Here is a 14,202-nt window from a genome sequence, read left to right as displayed (position 1 = left end):
GAGACTCTTCTTGTTAACCTCAGCTTCTTAAATTGATGTGTTCTGGCTCCCTGGATTTATGGTGTGAACTTCTGTGGTAGAATACCTGTGAGATTCAGTGGTGCAGTCTCCTTGATCCCCGAGCTCACTGGTCTTGGGCTGTTGTTTAAGTTGGCTCTGTGTTTGTCTTTGGGTTTTGATTGTTGTTGGGTCTTTCTTTGGTGGGTCCTTCCCACCAGCTGTTTAACTGAGGGTCACTCTGTCCACCACCTCTTGTATTTTGTTGTGCTCGTGAGGGCAGGTTGTGTTGAAGCTGGTTCCTCCGTGTGTACAAGGTTTTGAGGATTCTCTCTTGGTCTTGTTCAACTGTTTGTACTGGGTAATTTCTCCACTATTTAGTTGTATTTCCAGATAGACCCTGCATTTTGGTTTGTGTGGTTTCCACTCCCTCCTTCACCTTCTTCTGTTGTTATCTGTTGGTGGTTCCTTTGTTGTTGGGTTTCCTCTTACAGTGGGTATCCTGATGTTTACCGCTTCCACCTACTCTTTTTTGTGGTCAGTTGGAGGGGGAAGGCAAAATGGTTTAAGGCAGCAAGAGAGTATTCTGTGATATTTACAGTAGCAGTTGGTAGAGAAGAGATAGGAAATCCTTTGGCTATGTATAGTGTTAAACATGATCTCCCACCCGACTAGCCAGGTTTTAGAAAGGATGGAAAGAAGATAAGACTCTTGATGGGGAAGGAAGGATGGTGAGTTGGATCTAGAAAGCAGTTAGGTTGTGGGAAGTCACATTCTGAGGTAAAATGAGAATAAAAGACAATAAATAGGTATAGTGTGTGAGAATAGAGTTAACCACTACAGTAATAGTGTTCAGGAAACTGTGAAGTGGACTAAGATCTGGGAGGGGTGTTGTATAGTATTTACAATTGTATGGAATAGCTATTATTTACAATAATATTAGAGCAGAAATCATATGACAGTATCTATGAGGTCCGGATAACAAGAATAGGTAGTATAAGACCTTGAGTAGTGTGCTAATGGAACACAAGTCAAATGAAGGACAGGAAATTAGCAATACACTACGAGCGAGAGCACAGGGAAAACCTGTCAGATGATACAATATAACCAGCCAAGCAAAGAAGATTAAACAGAAAGAAGAGGAATGCAAAAATACTATTAAAATAAAAGATGTAATAATGAAAAAATAATAATACAAATATGCAATAACTTGCAGGTTATCTGTAATAGCAAAGTGAAATTTGTCTGTCTCAGCTGTCGGGATGCCCCCTTTTTGGGTCCAACTCTGGTCTTTTCACAGTTCCAGGTTTTTTTGTCTCACTTGTGGGTATTTTAAAAGAAGAAATATGCAGAAGGAGGAAGGAGGAAGAGATAAAATTGGAAAGAAAGTAAGAAGGAATGAAACAAGAAAGAAGGAAAAAGAAGCAAAAGGAATTGATAGAGAAAAAATAATAAAAATTAAAACTTACTTACCAAAAAAACAACACCTCTTGCTGGTTTCAAACTGACCAAACTGGTTTTTTTCATCTTGCTGGCTGCAGCAGGCTGAGGGGTGATTGGTATCACTTTCCTCCTTTCCTGTTCAGCACTCATTCAGCCTTGCATGTACTCTCCCCAGGGCTAAACTCGCATTCTCCCGAGAGCTTGCCTGGTGACCCTCTGCAGGGCCTTGGGTGTGGGATTTGGGCCTTCCTCAGAGCACACTCTCCCCGGATTTAGGGCTATGGGCTTCAGGCCTACAACATACACTCTCACCAGGTTGTGGGCAAGTGTGCTTGGCCAGGCCACCTCTGGTCACATGGGTTTGGGCACACACTCTTCCCAGGCCTATGCATGGGTGCTCACAGCCTCTGTGTATTTGCCACTTAGTCCTTATTCCCCTCTCTGTGACTTCAAGCAACCAGGTCTCTCCTGGTGCTGCTCAAACCTTGCTTGGCCAGGAAGGGAGCAGTTGACCCAGCTCTCTCCCAAGAGCCCTGTGGCAGACCCGGTAGGTGCCAGGCCTGGGGCTGTAGCCTCCCTGGTCCCTGTGCTGATCCCTGGGCCCTTATTATCCTAAAGCACTCTCCTTACCATCTAGTTTTTCAATGTCCGCTACAATTTTTGGTTTCCTATTTTCATGTATGCTGGGGTACTGTTGGCTGTTTGCTGTGTTCCTCTGTAGATTGGCTAGATTTTTCTCCCATTTGTAGGGGGAAGTGAAATCTGCTCCCTCCTACCTCACTGCCATCTTCCTCTCTCTCAGAGGTAGATTTTTTTTTTATCAAGATCAATATGTAGCAAACCAGAATTGTAATTCTCTCTCTCTCTCTCATACACACACATACACACACACACACACACACACACACACATATATCACAGGCATGGCTCATGTAGTCCTGACAGCAAAGCAAGGTATCTGGCATCTGAAAAGGAGAATTCAGAAAAAACCACTCTAGTGCCCTTGAAGGCACAAACCTGTTTCATGAGACGCTGACACAGCTTATATTTCTCACTAATTAGTAGAGAAAATGTTTATTAGGTTGAGACACAATTTTATAGTTCACAAAGTTTTCTTCTCATTATGATCCTAAATCTAGTGTGTTTTTAGTACCAAGACAATTTTTAGTAAATGAAGCCAGCATTCAACTATCTTATTGCATGTTACACTGCATTTTTTTTGAGAGAATGGACTTGAAGTCAGACACTTGAACACAAACCTTCCACTAAGTACCTATTATTTTTGATACTGTCTCCTTCTGTCCTTGATGAAGAAGGAACATTACGATTGAACTGATATATCCCTGAGGACTCATTTGTAGTGGATGATTCCTATGCAAGACTGAACAATATATAAAAGAAGTTGAAAATCTGTCCTTCTCAGTGACACAAAAAAGGAAACTGCAAGAATTTGGCATAGATGTCCCTCCACATATGGCTTTTTTATGAGGCATTAGTCATTTTACTTGTGATTATAAAAAAATAGTGAATTAAGATTCTTTTCTATGCAAACAGGACATTGGGAAAAATATGAATGACACAAGGCAAATTGTAAACCCTATTTTTGAATGAAGGATATTGGAATGAAAAGAAAAGAGAGACAGACATAAAAAGCTGGTGAGGCTGGTGCAGATGAGCTCAGTGCATTAGATGTACCCAAAGACAGATGTGTGAAAAAGAAATGGGTGAGGGTATAAGACTTAAGAGCTTGGAGAACACAGTGTCATGGGGCCAGTACATGTCATAGGACAGAAATATGGATACACTTTCTGAGAAAAGGAACATGAAGAGAATGTATGGATGAGAAACCCATGGTTTGTGACATTATAAAATGAGACAGTGCAAGCATCATAGTCTAGGAAAACGCCAACACGGCGGGGAGGAACAGTCAGACTTGGGGTTAATTTCAAGGGATCAAAGGAGGAAAATTCCCCAAAAACATTATATTTAAACTGATTCTCTAATCCTATAACCCAGAAGCATCGTTTAGGTTGATCACTAGAGGTGTCAGAGTCTTTTTCGCCATATACCCCCAAGTACCAGGATTGTTTCTCTGACACATCCACCTCCCAGTAATGTTTCCCTGACGTGATAGCCAGTGAGCCAAGTACAGCAGAAGCCTTCGTATTTGCATCAAGATGGTGCTCATATCTCACTTGCATCCGATCTGCAGAAATGGCAACATTTTGTTTGTCCATGGAAGGTTGCAGGGTAATGTGAACTGTAGAAAAATTACAGGGTTGTTAGAGGGATATGACATACCTGTTGAGAATAACATGAGTGGAAACTGAGAAGAATTTAGTTCTATTCTTGGTAGTAGGTCTAACACTGCTGAAGCATAATATGTATGTGATGTTGGGAAAGAATTGTAGGTCTGAAAATAAGAGACATAAGAGAAAACACAAAGTTCTGAAAGAAGATGAGGACATGGGCTTTATGATACTGTGGTTTCTCCTTACCCCAATAACGGCGCACATCAGTCAGTTCTGAAATGATAAAAATCCATAACAGTAAATATAAGCAAAGGAGTCAGCACTACAATAGATTTACTCTCCAATCAGGGAAATATGTAAGACAGTAAACAGAAGACTGAGAGGTGAGCAAGACAGCTGCTCATGCCCCATTAACTATGGCTACATCATCACCACATGATATCCATTCTCCTTTGCCACCTCTATTCTCAACCCTCCTCCCTCTTTAACTCCCAACATCACCAGACCCCCTCAGCCACCCACCAGCTCTGGCATGCCTCACCATTAAACGCTTGCAGCATCTCATTCAGGTCAGGAACTTGGAACACTCTCCTTTGTTCCTTGGAGACAGTTTTTGGCTTCTTCAAAGTAAAGGTCTTACTCCTAGGGATGACAGAATAATATTCTCACACCTCTGACTTTTTGGCTCTCCAAAACCACTCATTTCTGTCTACTCACCCCACTAAGCACTTGAGCCTCCTTCAATGGACCCCTGAGCAAGGAGAGAGCAGACTTCCAACCTTGGAGCCAAAGGAATACACTCCTGGCTAACTTTACAGTACACAGTGTGTGTTCTTAGGCAGGCCTTGACCTCGCAGAAGCACAGTTAATTCCTTTCAAAATGAAAACTAACCTCCACTTCTCTTACCACTAAGAATCATATAAAATTACATGGCTTTTTTTTTTAATGGAAACTTTGGTTCCTTAAACAAAATAATGTGAGGAAATCTCACCAAATGGATGTGGAGAGATATTACATGACAGAGAGGTGGCAGAACCTGGCTCCTAGTAATTTGACAGATACCACTACCCAGTGAGGGACTACTGTCTGGAGGGGATCAGGACTTTAAAGTCTGCTTCCCAGAAGGGAGACTCTCAGAATAAAATCTGAGATTTATGTTTCTCTAGGGACAACATAACACCTGGAAAAGAAGACGTTATATATACCATACTAATTGTGGTTGGCATTTTTTATGTTTGAACAGCTTGTTGTAGCCAGGTAGGCATACAAATGTAGATATAATGATGCTGCCCTTTCATTCTGCTTTTGAAAGTGCATGGTCAAGCGGGATCAGTTGTTTGCACCAGGCCAAAATATTCTTTGCTATTCACATCTGTTTTTTGAAGAAAAAAAAATAGAACTCTATGGAAGAGACCAGGATTCTTCTATCCACAAGGGATAAATTTATTTATTTATTTATTTTTCACAAGAAATAAATTTAAATATAAAAGAGTCCTCTCCAATTCTGGGTGCTTGGCAGGTAAAGAAGACACAACCTATGCCCAATAGATAAAGTCATTAAGAAATAAAGGGAACCTGAATTCAATACAGGCATTCTGGGTGACTAAAATTATGAAGTCACAAGGATCTGATACTGCAACATCTCAACCCTAAAAGCTGCTGACCCAAACTCAGCACCTGCCCCAACCTAAATTCTCCACTACACAAACTGGTCCATTAGCAGTAGTTGGAGAACACTCAAACCATGAAATGTGGACAGAAATTTAAGATAAAACTAAACCAGAATTTTTTTGCCCTAAGCAATATTGTATTCTAATTAACCACTAGATAACATTAATAGCCTTAAACCTCTTTTCACAGCACCAAAGGACCATCTCTGGTCTCCCACACATACCTTTCCATGATGCCATTCACATCCTAGGGAGAAAAGAGAAAAAAATGAGTCAAGTGGTAATAAGCCTCCTCACTTACAAAGTTTCATCACATCCCACCACTCCCTGATATGGGGGGAACAGAGATGGTCTCAAAGTGACACCCAAGAAGTACAGAGAAGACTCAGGTCAATCATTCAAGAAGACTCATGTGAAGCATGAGGCTTCCACTATCAGGACATGAGGTATATTTAGGAGGAAAACATGAGGCCCATGACATATTACCCATGTTCACAAGGCTCTCATGAGGTGATTTGAGTCAGTCATGGCTCATTAATTTATTCAACATGAATGTAAAGTGATGTGCTATTACTTGTCAAGGATTACACCAGGTAATCAAAAATGACTAGTTGTAGTATTCCTCAAGAAGTTTGCATGACTTCTGCTGAGGGTAAAAGCAAACAAATGTATTAATGTAGGCTTTTCTCAAGTCTCTCCTCATTTGATACACTGTCTATAATTGGCCTCATTAACTCTATTTTTACTCAATTTTGCCTCCTAAAGGTAGATTAATATATTCCCTAGTGAAGAAGCTGTATGAAACAATACCTTAAGATTCTTCATATGTACCTTACTTTTCATCAAACATATTGTGTCTTCCCTTCCTTATACATCTTTGTTCATGTTACTACCATCCCCTTGGTCACTGTCCCAATAATATAACATTTACCTGCATCTTATTGTCTACACAACCAGTTTATTCCACATTGTTAACAGTTGTTTGTCATCTGAACTTTTTTAATCATGACACTTTTATTTCTTTGAATACTTATGTACTAATTTATTTGGTCTTCTTTATCTCAAACTAACTTCTTGCATGACACCATAAACTAGACAAACTGCTGGGTTTACACACACACACACACACACACACACACAATTGCTTTGCTCTATGTATTAGGGCTTTGTTGCAGTATGATGAAAAACAATTAAAAGTGGATGAAGTATGATGCAGACACCGGCCAGCAGTGTCTGAGGTGTTATGCATGGGATACAAGACCAATTCACAAGGACTACCGAGTCCTGTGGAGGAAAAGGGGCAGGCCACTCTCTCTAGGGGAGAGTGCCCTGCACCCCTGCCTAGACAAGCCTTTATTGTTTTTTGTTTTTTGTTTTTTTGCACAGGAATACAGATACAGCTTATTAATCATTGTCTGGCAGTAAGAATTAAGCGATAGATAGCATACAAAGAACTATTTAGGGCTCATTCTGAGTCAGGGTCTATCACCTAAAAGGCTACAAAACTTAAGGGAACAAATTCATTTCCTGCTAGGGCCTTTATCATTTAATTAAGAACATTCTTAGCAAAGCAGGTTTCACAGGATTTTACATATCCTTTCTCAGGTCTGATTACCCAGGGAGCCAGTCCTATCTAGCACAGGGCTGTACTGCCCTCTGACATTGTTTCAGGTCTAAGTCAGGCAGAGGAGGCAAGATAGCCAGAAAATTGAGAGACTTCTCACAGGCAGAATGAGGACTCAGGCTTTGTCAAAGCTGAGGGGCAAAGTTCCATCACCCCCTTTCTCCATAACCCCCCAAGTCCTTCCCTGGGGCCTCCATGTGATCATGCCTGTCTTAGGTCATTCCCCCCTTGGGGAGTCTTACCCATCACTGGCTAACAGATCAAGCATTGGGGACCAGTTATGGAAAAAGGAGTAGAATCAGCACTCCTGCCAGGGAGATAAGCTTTGTCTCTTTAGTGACTTCTGGTCCAAAGGTCTCTCACTCAGCCTTAGCCTTGGGGAGGTTACAGCTTCTGAAACCAGGCAGGGCAGCTCCCAAAAGAAGTAGAGAAAAAGAATTTGGGGGACAACATTTTGTCTATGTCATTCTCCAAATTCTATTTGTTTTCTGTATTGACTTTACGCAGTTCATGAAGAAAACATGAATCTCCTCATACAAATCTCATATGAAAAGAAAACTGGTCTTCTCAGTTATATCAAATAATTCTGAGGCCTGCATGGCACTGGCCTGCATGGCACTGGCCTGCATTGGATCAAGTGGCCATATTAAAGCACCATCGTGATATTGCTGTAATATAGAAAGCAATGTTGGAGGTAAGTATCCATATTTTATTGGGATTAATTTAGTATTAATTTAGATCATGATAAATTAGGATGCATATTGCATTCAGAAGAGCAACTACCACAGAAATAGAAACTAGTAAAATTTAATATTTTATACTAAAAATATCTGTTTAACTCAAAAGAAGCTTGTTGATGGGACAGAGAACAATGAAAATTACAGGCAACTTATAGAAGCAAATGACAATATAAATGAAATAGAGCTGCATGGGAATTGCTTTAAAGGTTATTGTCTTCATCCACCAAATAAAAGGCAGAGATATTTGAACTAGATGAAAAGCAATTTCATAATTGCTAGTGATATGAGGCATATTTTTGATTCAAAGACACAAATATGGCAAAAGTAAATGGATAGAATTCTGCTCAAAATGCTGGAGTACGTAAATGGTGTGATTATGTCCTCCCACAACCATATAAAATTTATAACTAAATTACAGAATAACCATCCTTGAGGACCACATGAAGATGAACTGAACTGAACTGTAACTAAAGATGTAGAAAAGAAGCCACCTCAAGTCTGGTAAAAGGGGCTGAGACAAAACTAGCTGGCACTACGTCATTCTGTAGATGTTAAGAAATAGTAGGAATATCTTGGGTGCAGAGGGATCACCCGAGAAATGAGAAATCCCAGCACCACATCCAGCTCCTCAGCCAGGAGTATCAGTGCTGGGGAGAGGTGTCCCCACAATATCTGGCTGTCAAATCCAGCACAGACTCAGTCCAGGTGAGGTGGAGGACTACTGAAACACCAAGCATCTTCTTAAAGGACCCTAGCACAGAGTCACTTCCTCACAACACTTGTCCTAAGTTCCAGAGAAGAGACAGAAGCTTGCGAAGTGCCAGAGACATATAAGGAGAAACTGAACTGTCTGGCTTCAGGCAGAGGACTGGTGGGGGCAACTCTCCCAAGGACTAGAGTACTGGGAGGCACCATTGTTATCCTGTGGAGCCCTGTCCATATACAGCAAGCAGCACAGGCCAGAGACAAATCTGAGTCTCTATCAACCAGAGTAACACCACTTGTGCCCCATCCTGGTGATTCTCTGAAAGACACCTGGAGCTCTGTGCACATGTGAACACAAAAACAGCAAAGGATATTACTACATGAGGACACTCAGCCAAGACTGGAAGACATGACAGATATACCTAATATATAGTAATAAACATAGGGAGGCAGCCAAAATGAGAAGGCAAAGAAACATGTCTCAAATGCAAGATCAGGATAAAGAAGTATTTGATTTGGACGTTCTCACAGGGAAAATAGATGGAAGCAGGAGAGCAAGTTTAGGGGAGGCTGATTTTTCTGACTATCTTTTCTTCAACACATTCCAGAATAAACAAAAGGGATTCAAACAATCCACCAGATGCAGAATTCGAAACACTAATTATAGAGGCTCACTGAACTTAGGGAAAGAATAGGTGATCTCACTGTGAACTTCAACAAAGAGACAGGAAACATAATGGAGCAGATAAAAAGCATCACACAGACCAAGTACGAAATTAAGAATGCAGAGAAATAATCTTAAGAGCATCAAGGGAAAAGCAGTCACTTACCTATAAGTTTCTCATAAGTCGGTCAGCTGATTTCTCAACAGAAACTTTGCATGCCAGAAGGGACTGGCATTAGTCAAGTAATGAAAAGCAAGGACCTACAACCTAGATTCCTTTAGCCAGCAAAGCTATCATTTAGAATTGAAGGAGACCCAAAGAGCTTCCCAGATAAGAAAAAGAAATGTTAAAGGGACTTAAGGAAAAATGTTAAAGGGACTTAAGGAGAAGAAAATAAATTATAATGGCATCTGTAGACCCTTTCATACATGAATGTACAATACACATTCTTTTCAAATTTATATAAAAATGTTTAGGTTATAAAGCAAGTGTCAATACATTCAAAAATTGGCATAATAAAATTTATGCTTTTTGATTAGCAAGGAATTCAATTTAAAATATTCATAAGAAGAAATAAGTATAAAATCACACAGTATTTCTAATTAAACAATAGATTCAGAGATACTAAGAAGGTGAACAACAACAACAACAAAAAATTCCAAAAGAAATTTGAAAATAAGTTAGATGGAATAAAAAAACAAGTAAATAGTCAGCATAGAATATAGCAAAACAATGTATTTATATCACTAAAAATGATACAGGAAAGACTATCAAATCAGTGGTCTAAATTCTCACCTAAGAAACTAGGAAAATAACATCAAATTAAACACAATACACACATATGAATATACACACTCAGTACACGTGAAAATATGCAAACATAAATGAAGAATATAATTAAGAGCAGAAATCAGTGATATAGGAAAGTTAAAATAGATAAATAAATAAAACAGTAAAGTTTATTCTTGAAAAAGATCAGTAAAATTAACCAAACAACAAAATTGACCCCCCCAAAAAGCACATCATCTTATAAGAAATAAAAGAAAGGACATTACCGTGGTTACTGTAAAAATGAAAGAAATTCTAGGGATTACAATGACTAACTTCATGCTTATAAATGACAACTTACAATGGACAAATTTCTACAAAGATGTACATTATCAAAATCTGACTCAAGAAATGTTAAAAAAACTTAAGAAAACTTAGTATAGGAAAATACAAATATATTACTATATTTATATATGTTGATATAAATATATAAATTTATATATTGAATGAAATATATATTCTGTATGTATATATGTATGCATTCAATATATAAATTTATATATATTGATAAAATAATATATAAATATATGTGTATATATATATTTGAAAACATTCCAAAAAGTAAAGGCCCAGAGTGAGATAGTTTCACTGGTGAATTTACTGAATTATGAAGGAATAAATAATACCAATCTTTCACAATTGCTTATTCAAAAATTACAGTTGAGAAAAATCTCAACTCATTTTATGGGGAGAAAACAAAACCAAAACTCTTGGGACATGAGGAAGTTTCTGAAAGCTGTTCGAGGCTTCAACACAGATATAAGGTTCTATAGTACATAACTGGAAAACGATGAATATTCTCTCCACAGTCAAATTTTTTACTGTAACTGATACATTAATAAAAACAAGATTTTCCTTGTTAGTCATGCATTCAATTATTCCTATAATCTCTGAAATAGATTCAGGAAAAGGTTACTGCAAGACCATGGGAACCTCAGTGTCACTGTCACAAACTGCACAGCCACACAGTAGTGTAGGAAACTTAAGTCTTCATTTTCCTCAAGTTCAGGTGCTCGGGCTTCTTCCCAAGTCTTACCTGCAGCATTTTCACCGTTGACCCCTGCAATCGATACTCCAACTCTGACATGAGATCTCTCAACACCAGGCTCTGTTGGACCAGCTCACTCTCAGACTGTTCCAGGTCATGGAGAATATCTGCCTCCTCCTTTGCCAGCTTTTGTAGCTCCTTCTGCTCTTCAGAGTCCAGGATGCCTCTCAGGTTTTTAAAGCAATCCTGGACAATTTGTCTCTCATTTTCTATCAGATTCTTCAGGAATGAGAAAGAAAAAGAGGGACTCAAGCTATCAGGCAGAGCCTGGGAGCCAGAAAAAGAAGTATTTGATTTTGAATTTCTCATAAGGAATGGAAATGGAAGCAGGAGAGCAATATTGGGGAAGGGTAATTTTTCCTATTATTTTCTCTTCAATATATTTCAAAGTAATCACTTCATTATTGAAACCAACCAGGAAGCAAAATAGGATACCTGGGTGTGGCTCAGCTTTCCCACAGCTGCCCAGGACAGTCATGCTTCCCTGCATTATTCCTGACCCTCAACCCCACTCTCCACCTAACAGAGTACTGGGGGATAGAGCCATGAACCCTTGGAAATTGTCCTTCCCTGGAAGAGTTCAAGGCTTAAAATAATGACAGCAATGAACACAGAATTCACTAGCCATCCTGAGAAGATACTCTCTCTGAGAATCACTAACCCACAAATATCTGTTAATTTGTGAGATGTTCTAATTCAGTTCCACCCACACCAGAAAAGGATACAGAATGCCTGATCAGTGACTACATATTGACAGTCAGGGAAGAGGAAGAAGGGAGGTCCTTGGGACTAAGACTCAAGGATCTGTCCAGATTTCTGTCTAGATCCCTCAAAAAGAGTCTCCTCCTACCTTCCAGGAAGTTCCCTCTTCTTTGATGTCAGCTTCCAACTTCTCAGCTTTCTGCTGTTTAGCCCTCAGCCTGTCCAGAGCTGCCTGCAGCTTTTCCTGTGAGGGAGGAATCACACCAGAGGCTGGCTATGGGCTTTCTCAGTTTCAGAATAGAGGAAAAGGGGAGAAAAATCAGGCTGATCTCTAAAGAGATTGGAGTTTATAGGAACTGTGAAACACCAATTACAATCTGTGACTTGAAGGAAACCTGATGTGGTGAATGTTTTAAGACTCACGTAATAGAAGTCCCCATTCTGATGTCAAGACTGATTCTCTTTGTCCTAGAAGAAGAAACCTAATCCTGTAGTATGTAAAGAACTTAGGTATTAGTCCACCCAGCTGCCCAGTTATCCATCCTGTACAAAGAAGCATTGAAGAGATTTGCTTACACACCAAACCTCCACCTATTAGAACAAGTTATAAAAATATCTACTTTTTTGACTCTGCTCATTGTTTTGCAATTGTGTGGAATGCACAGAAATGTTCTTCAGGCCTTGGAAGGTAAGCATAGGGACAAAAGTGATCACAGGACTCAGGACTAGGGTGGCTAGGTAAATAGAGTCAATGCTAAGTAGACATTTCCCATCAAGTACTATTTTTTTGCCCTGTCTTTTCTCCACTCTGTTACCTTGTACTCCTGGGCAACTTCCTCCATGAGGAATGTATGATGACCACGGTGCTCTTGTGATCTCTCACAAAGCCAGCAAATGAACTTCCCATCCTCCTTACAGAAGAGCAGGAGTTTCTCTCCATGGCGCTCACAGAGATCTCTCTTTTGCTCCTCATCTGGACTCAACTTGGCCTCCCTAAGTGTCTTTACGATGTTGGCCATATGCCAATTAGGCTTTAGGATCCCAGGCTGGTAACTACTTCGGCACATAGGACAGCTGTTCTGCCCCTTTTCACTGACCATGGATTCTTTGTAGTTTGCAGTGATGCAGGCTTGGCAGAAGGTGTGCCCACAGCACAGGCTCAGGGGTTCTGTCAGGAGCTCCAGGCAGATGGGGCAGGTCATCTCCTCCTTTAATTTCAACAGGATTCCTGAATCCATCACAATCTGTCCTGATCTGAGCCTCCTCTGGCTCAGAGATTTCTGCCAGATTGGAGAGATTAAAGGGGGGCAGAGGAAGAAAGGTAAGAATAAATGATGCTAACTGTGTAGATATCATAGACAGGGCCAGAACACGTATTAAAAGACCAAGAAAAAAAAACAGGTACAGAGACAAGGAAAGGAGCTTGGTGACCTTGTAAAAAGAACAATTCATAACAATTTTAAATACTCTTAGTTTATCTGACATGGCAAATTTCATTTTTATCTGTGCAATGGTTGTTATTGTCCTTTACTTATACAGAACAAAAGGATGACCTGAGGCCTTTCTAGCAAGATCCTTGTGTGACCCAACATTTCTCCTGCTTCTTCTCTCCCATGTGAAAAACTCATCCTGGAAGGTAAAAGCACCAAACCCCTTAGGCATCTGAACTTGTATACCTGCCCATCCCTCAGCATGCAATACAGCCCTTGGTATAAGTAGGACTCACTCTCTTCCTTCTGTTAATCTCTCCTTACATGTTCATTTATCAGAAAGACCTCCTCTGACTACTTATTTACAGTGTAACCTTTGGCAACATTTGCTAAATCTTTGAAATAATTTCTCTTATTGTCATGACATATGTGACAATGTGTTTGTCTACATGGCAGGGACAAATCCTTTTCAAATGTGTTCACAGAGACAGTGAGTGACTTACAAAGAGTTTTTATCTTCAACATGCACACTTGCAATCAACCTAATGTATTCAGGGTCCCCTTCAGAGGTCAGTTGGATCCTACCATCCTGAGTTAATCAAAGACATAACAGGTAACTTGGAAGGATCTGGCAAGTCTTGTGTTGATAAATGGTAAAATCTAATTGCTGCCTGGAAAATATGTCAAGGACATTGATAGGAGCCCCAAAGTGTGTATGTATGTGAATGGTGGGGAGGGAAATGGCATAAATATGCTCATAGGATCACACAAGTCACATACCTAGAGAAATAAAAACATAGATTAAATAAATACCTGGTCTGGGAAAGAAATCTCAAATATTAGGAAAGGTCATTCAACTAATCCTTAATGACTATGAATTACACGCTAATAACTAAATTAATACCTACAAACAAAATGATGAGACTAAGCAGAAAGTTTAAACCACTATGACCCTGACATTCACCTGGAAAGTAACAGTAAATTAAATAATCAGCCGACAAGCTGATGTGAGAAACACTACTAGAGAGGTGTGCACGTTGTGGGAAATCAAACAATAGGGACAGATAGTGAGTTGTCCAGCAATTCCAACTTGAAAA

At 39.7% G+C, this 14,202-nt stretch overlaps 3 protein-coding genes across 14 annotated transcripts in view; all 3 read right to left on the bottom strand.

The window, feature by feature from the left end:
- LOC114499955 (E3 ubiquitin-protein ligase TRIM22-like) overlaps positions 1-14,202 on the bottom strand; it is a 147,826-nt gene that overhangs the window by 82,092 nt on the left and 51,532 nt on the right. The window lies entirely within an intron of this gene.
- The window catches only part of LOC114499954 (E3 ubiquitin-protein ligase TRIM22-like), a 102,040-nt gene that overhangs the window by 36,311 nt on the left and 51,527 nt on the right, over positions 1-14,202 (bottom strand). The gene's annotated exons all lie outside the window — the stretch shown is intronic.
- LOC114499956 (tripartite motif-containing protein 5-like) overlaps positions 2,664-14,202 on the bottom strand; it is an 82,854-nt gene continuing 71,315 nt past the window's right edge. For 6 of the 8 annotated variants that reach the window (XM_036030161.1, XM_036030153.1, XM_036030156.1 and 3 more), the window contains 2 exons: positions 3,939-3,965; positions 2,664-3,700 (listed from right to left, as the gene is read on the bottom strand). In XM_036030161.1, the coding sequence (XP_035886054.1) occupies positions 3,180-3,700; positions 3,939-3,965 (548 nt within the window). In that variant the 3' untranslated portion in view covers positions 2,664-3,179. Of the gene's footprint in view, positions 3,701-3,938; positions 3,966-4,233; positions 4,335-5,587; positions 5,611-10,961; positions 11,193-11,823; positions 11,920-12,490; positions 13,039-14,202 lie in introns of those variants that run through there. The other 2 variants (XM_036030160.1, XM_036030159.1) reach the window with 2 other exon arrangements.

The sequence above is a fragment of the Phyllostomus discolor genome, chromosome 6 (genome assembly GCF_004126475.2).
Source record: "Phyllostomus discolor isolate MPI-MPIP mPhyDis1 chromosome 6, mPhyDis1.pri.v3, whole genome shotgun sequence".
NCBI classification, from domain to species: Eukaryota; Metazoa; Chordata; class Mammalia; order Chiroptera; family Phyllostomidae; genus Phyllostomus; species Phyllostomus discolor.
Note: the sequence above shows the minus strand (reverse complement) of the source record. Positions and strands in the feature narration are given on the sequence as shown.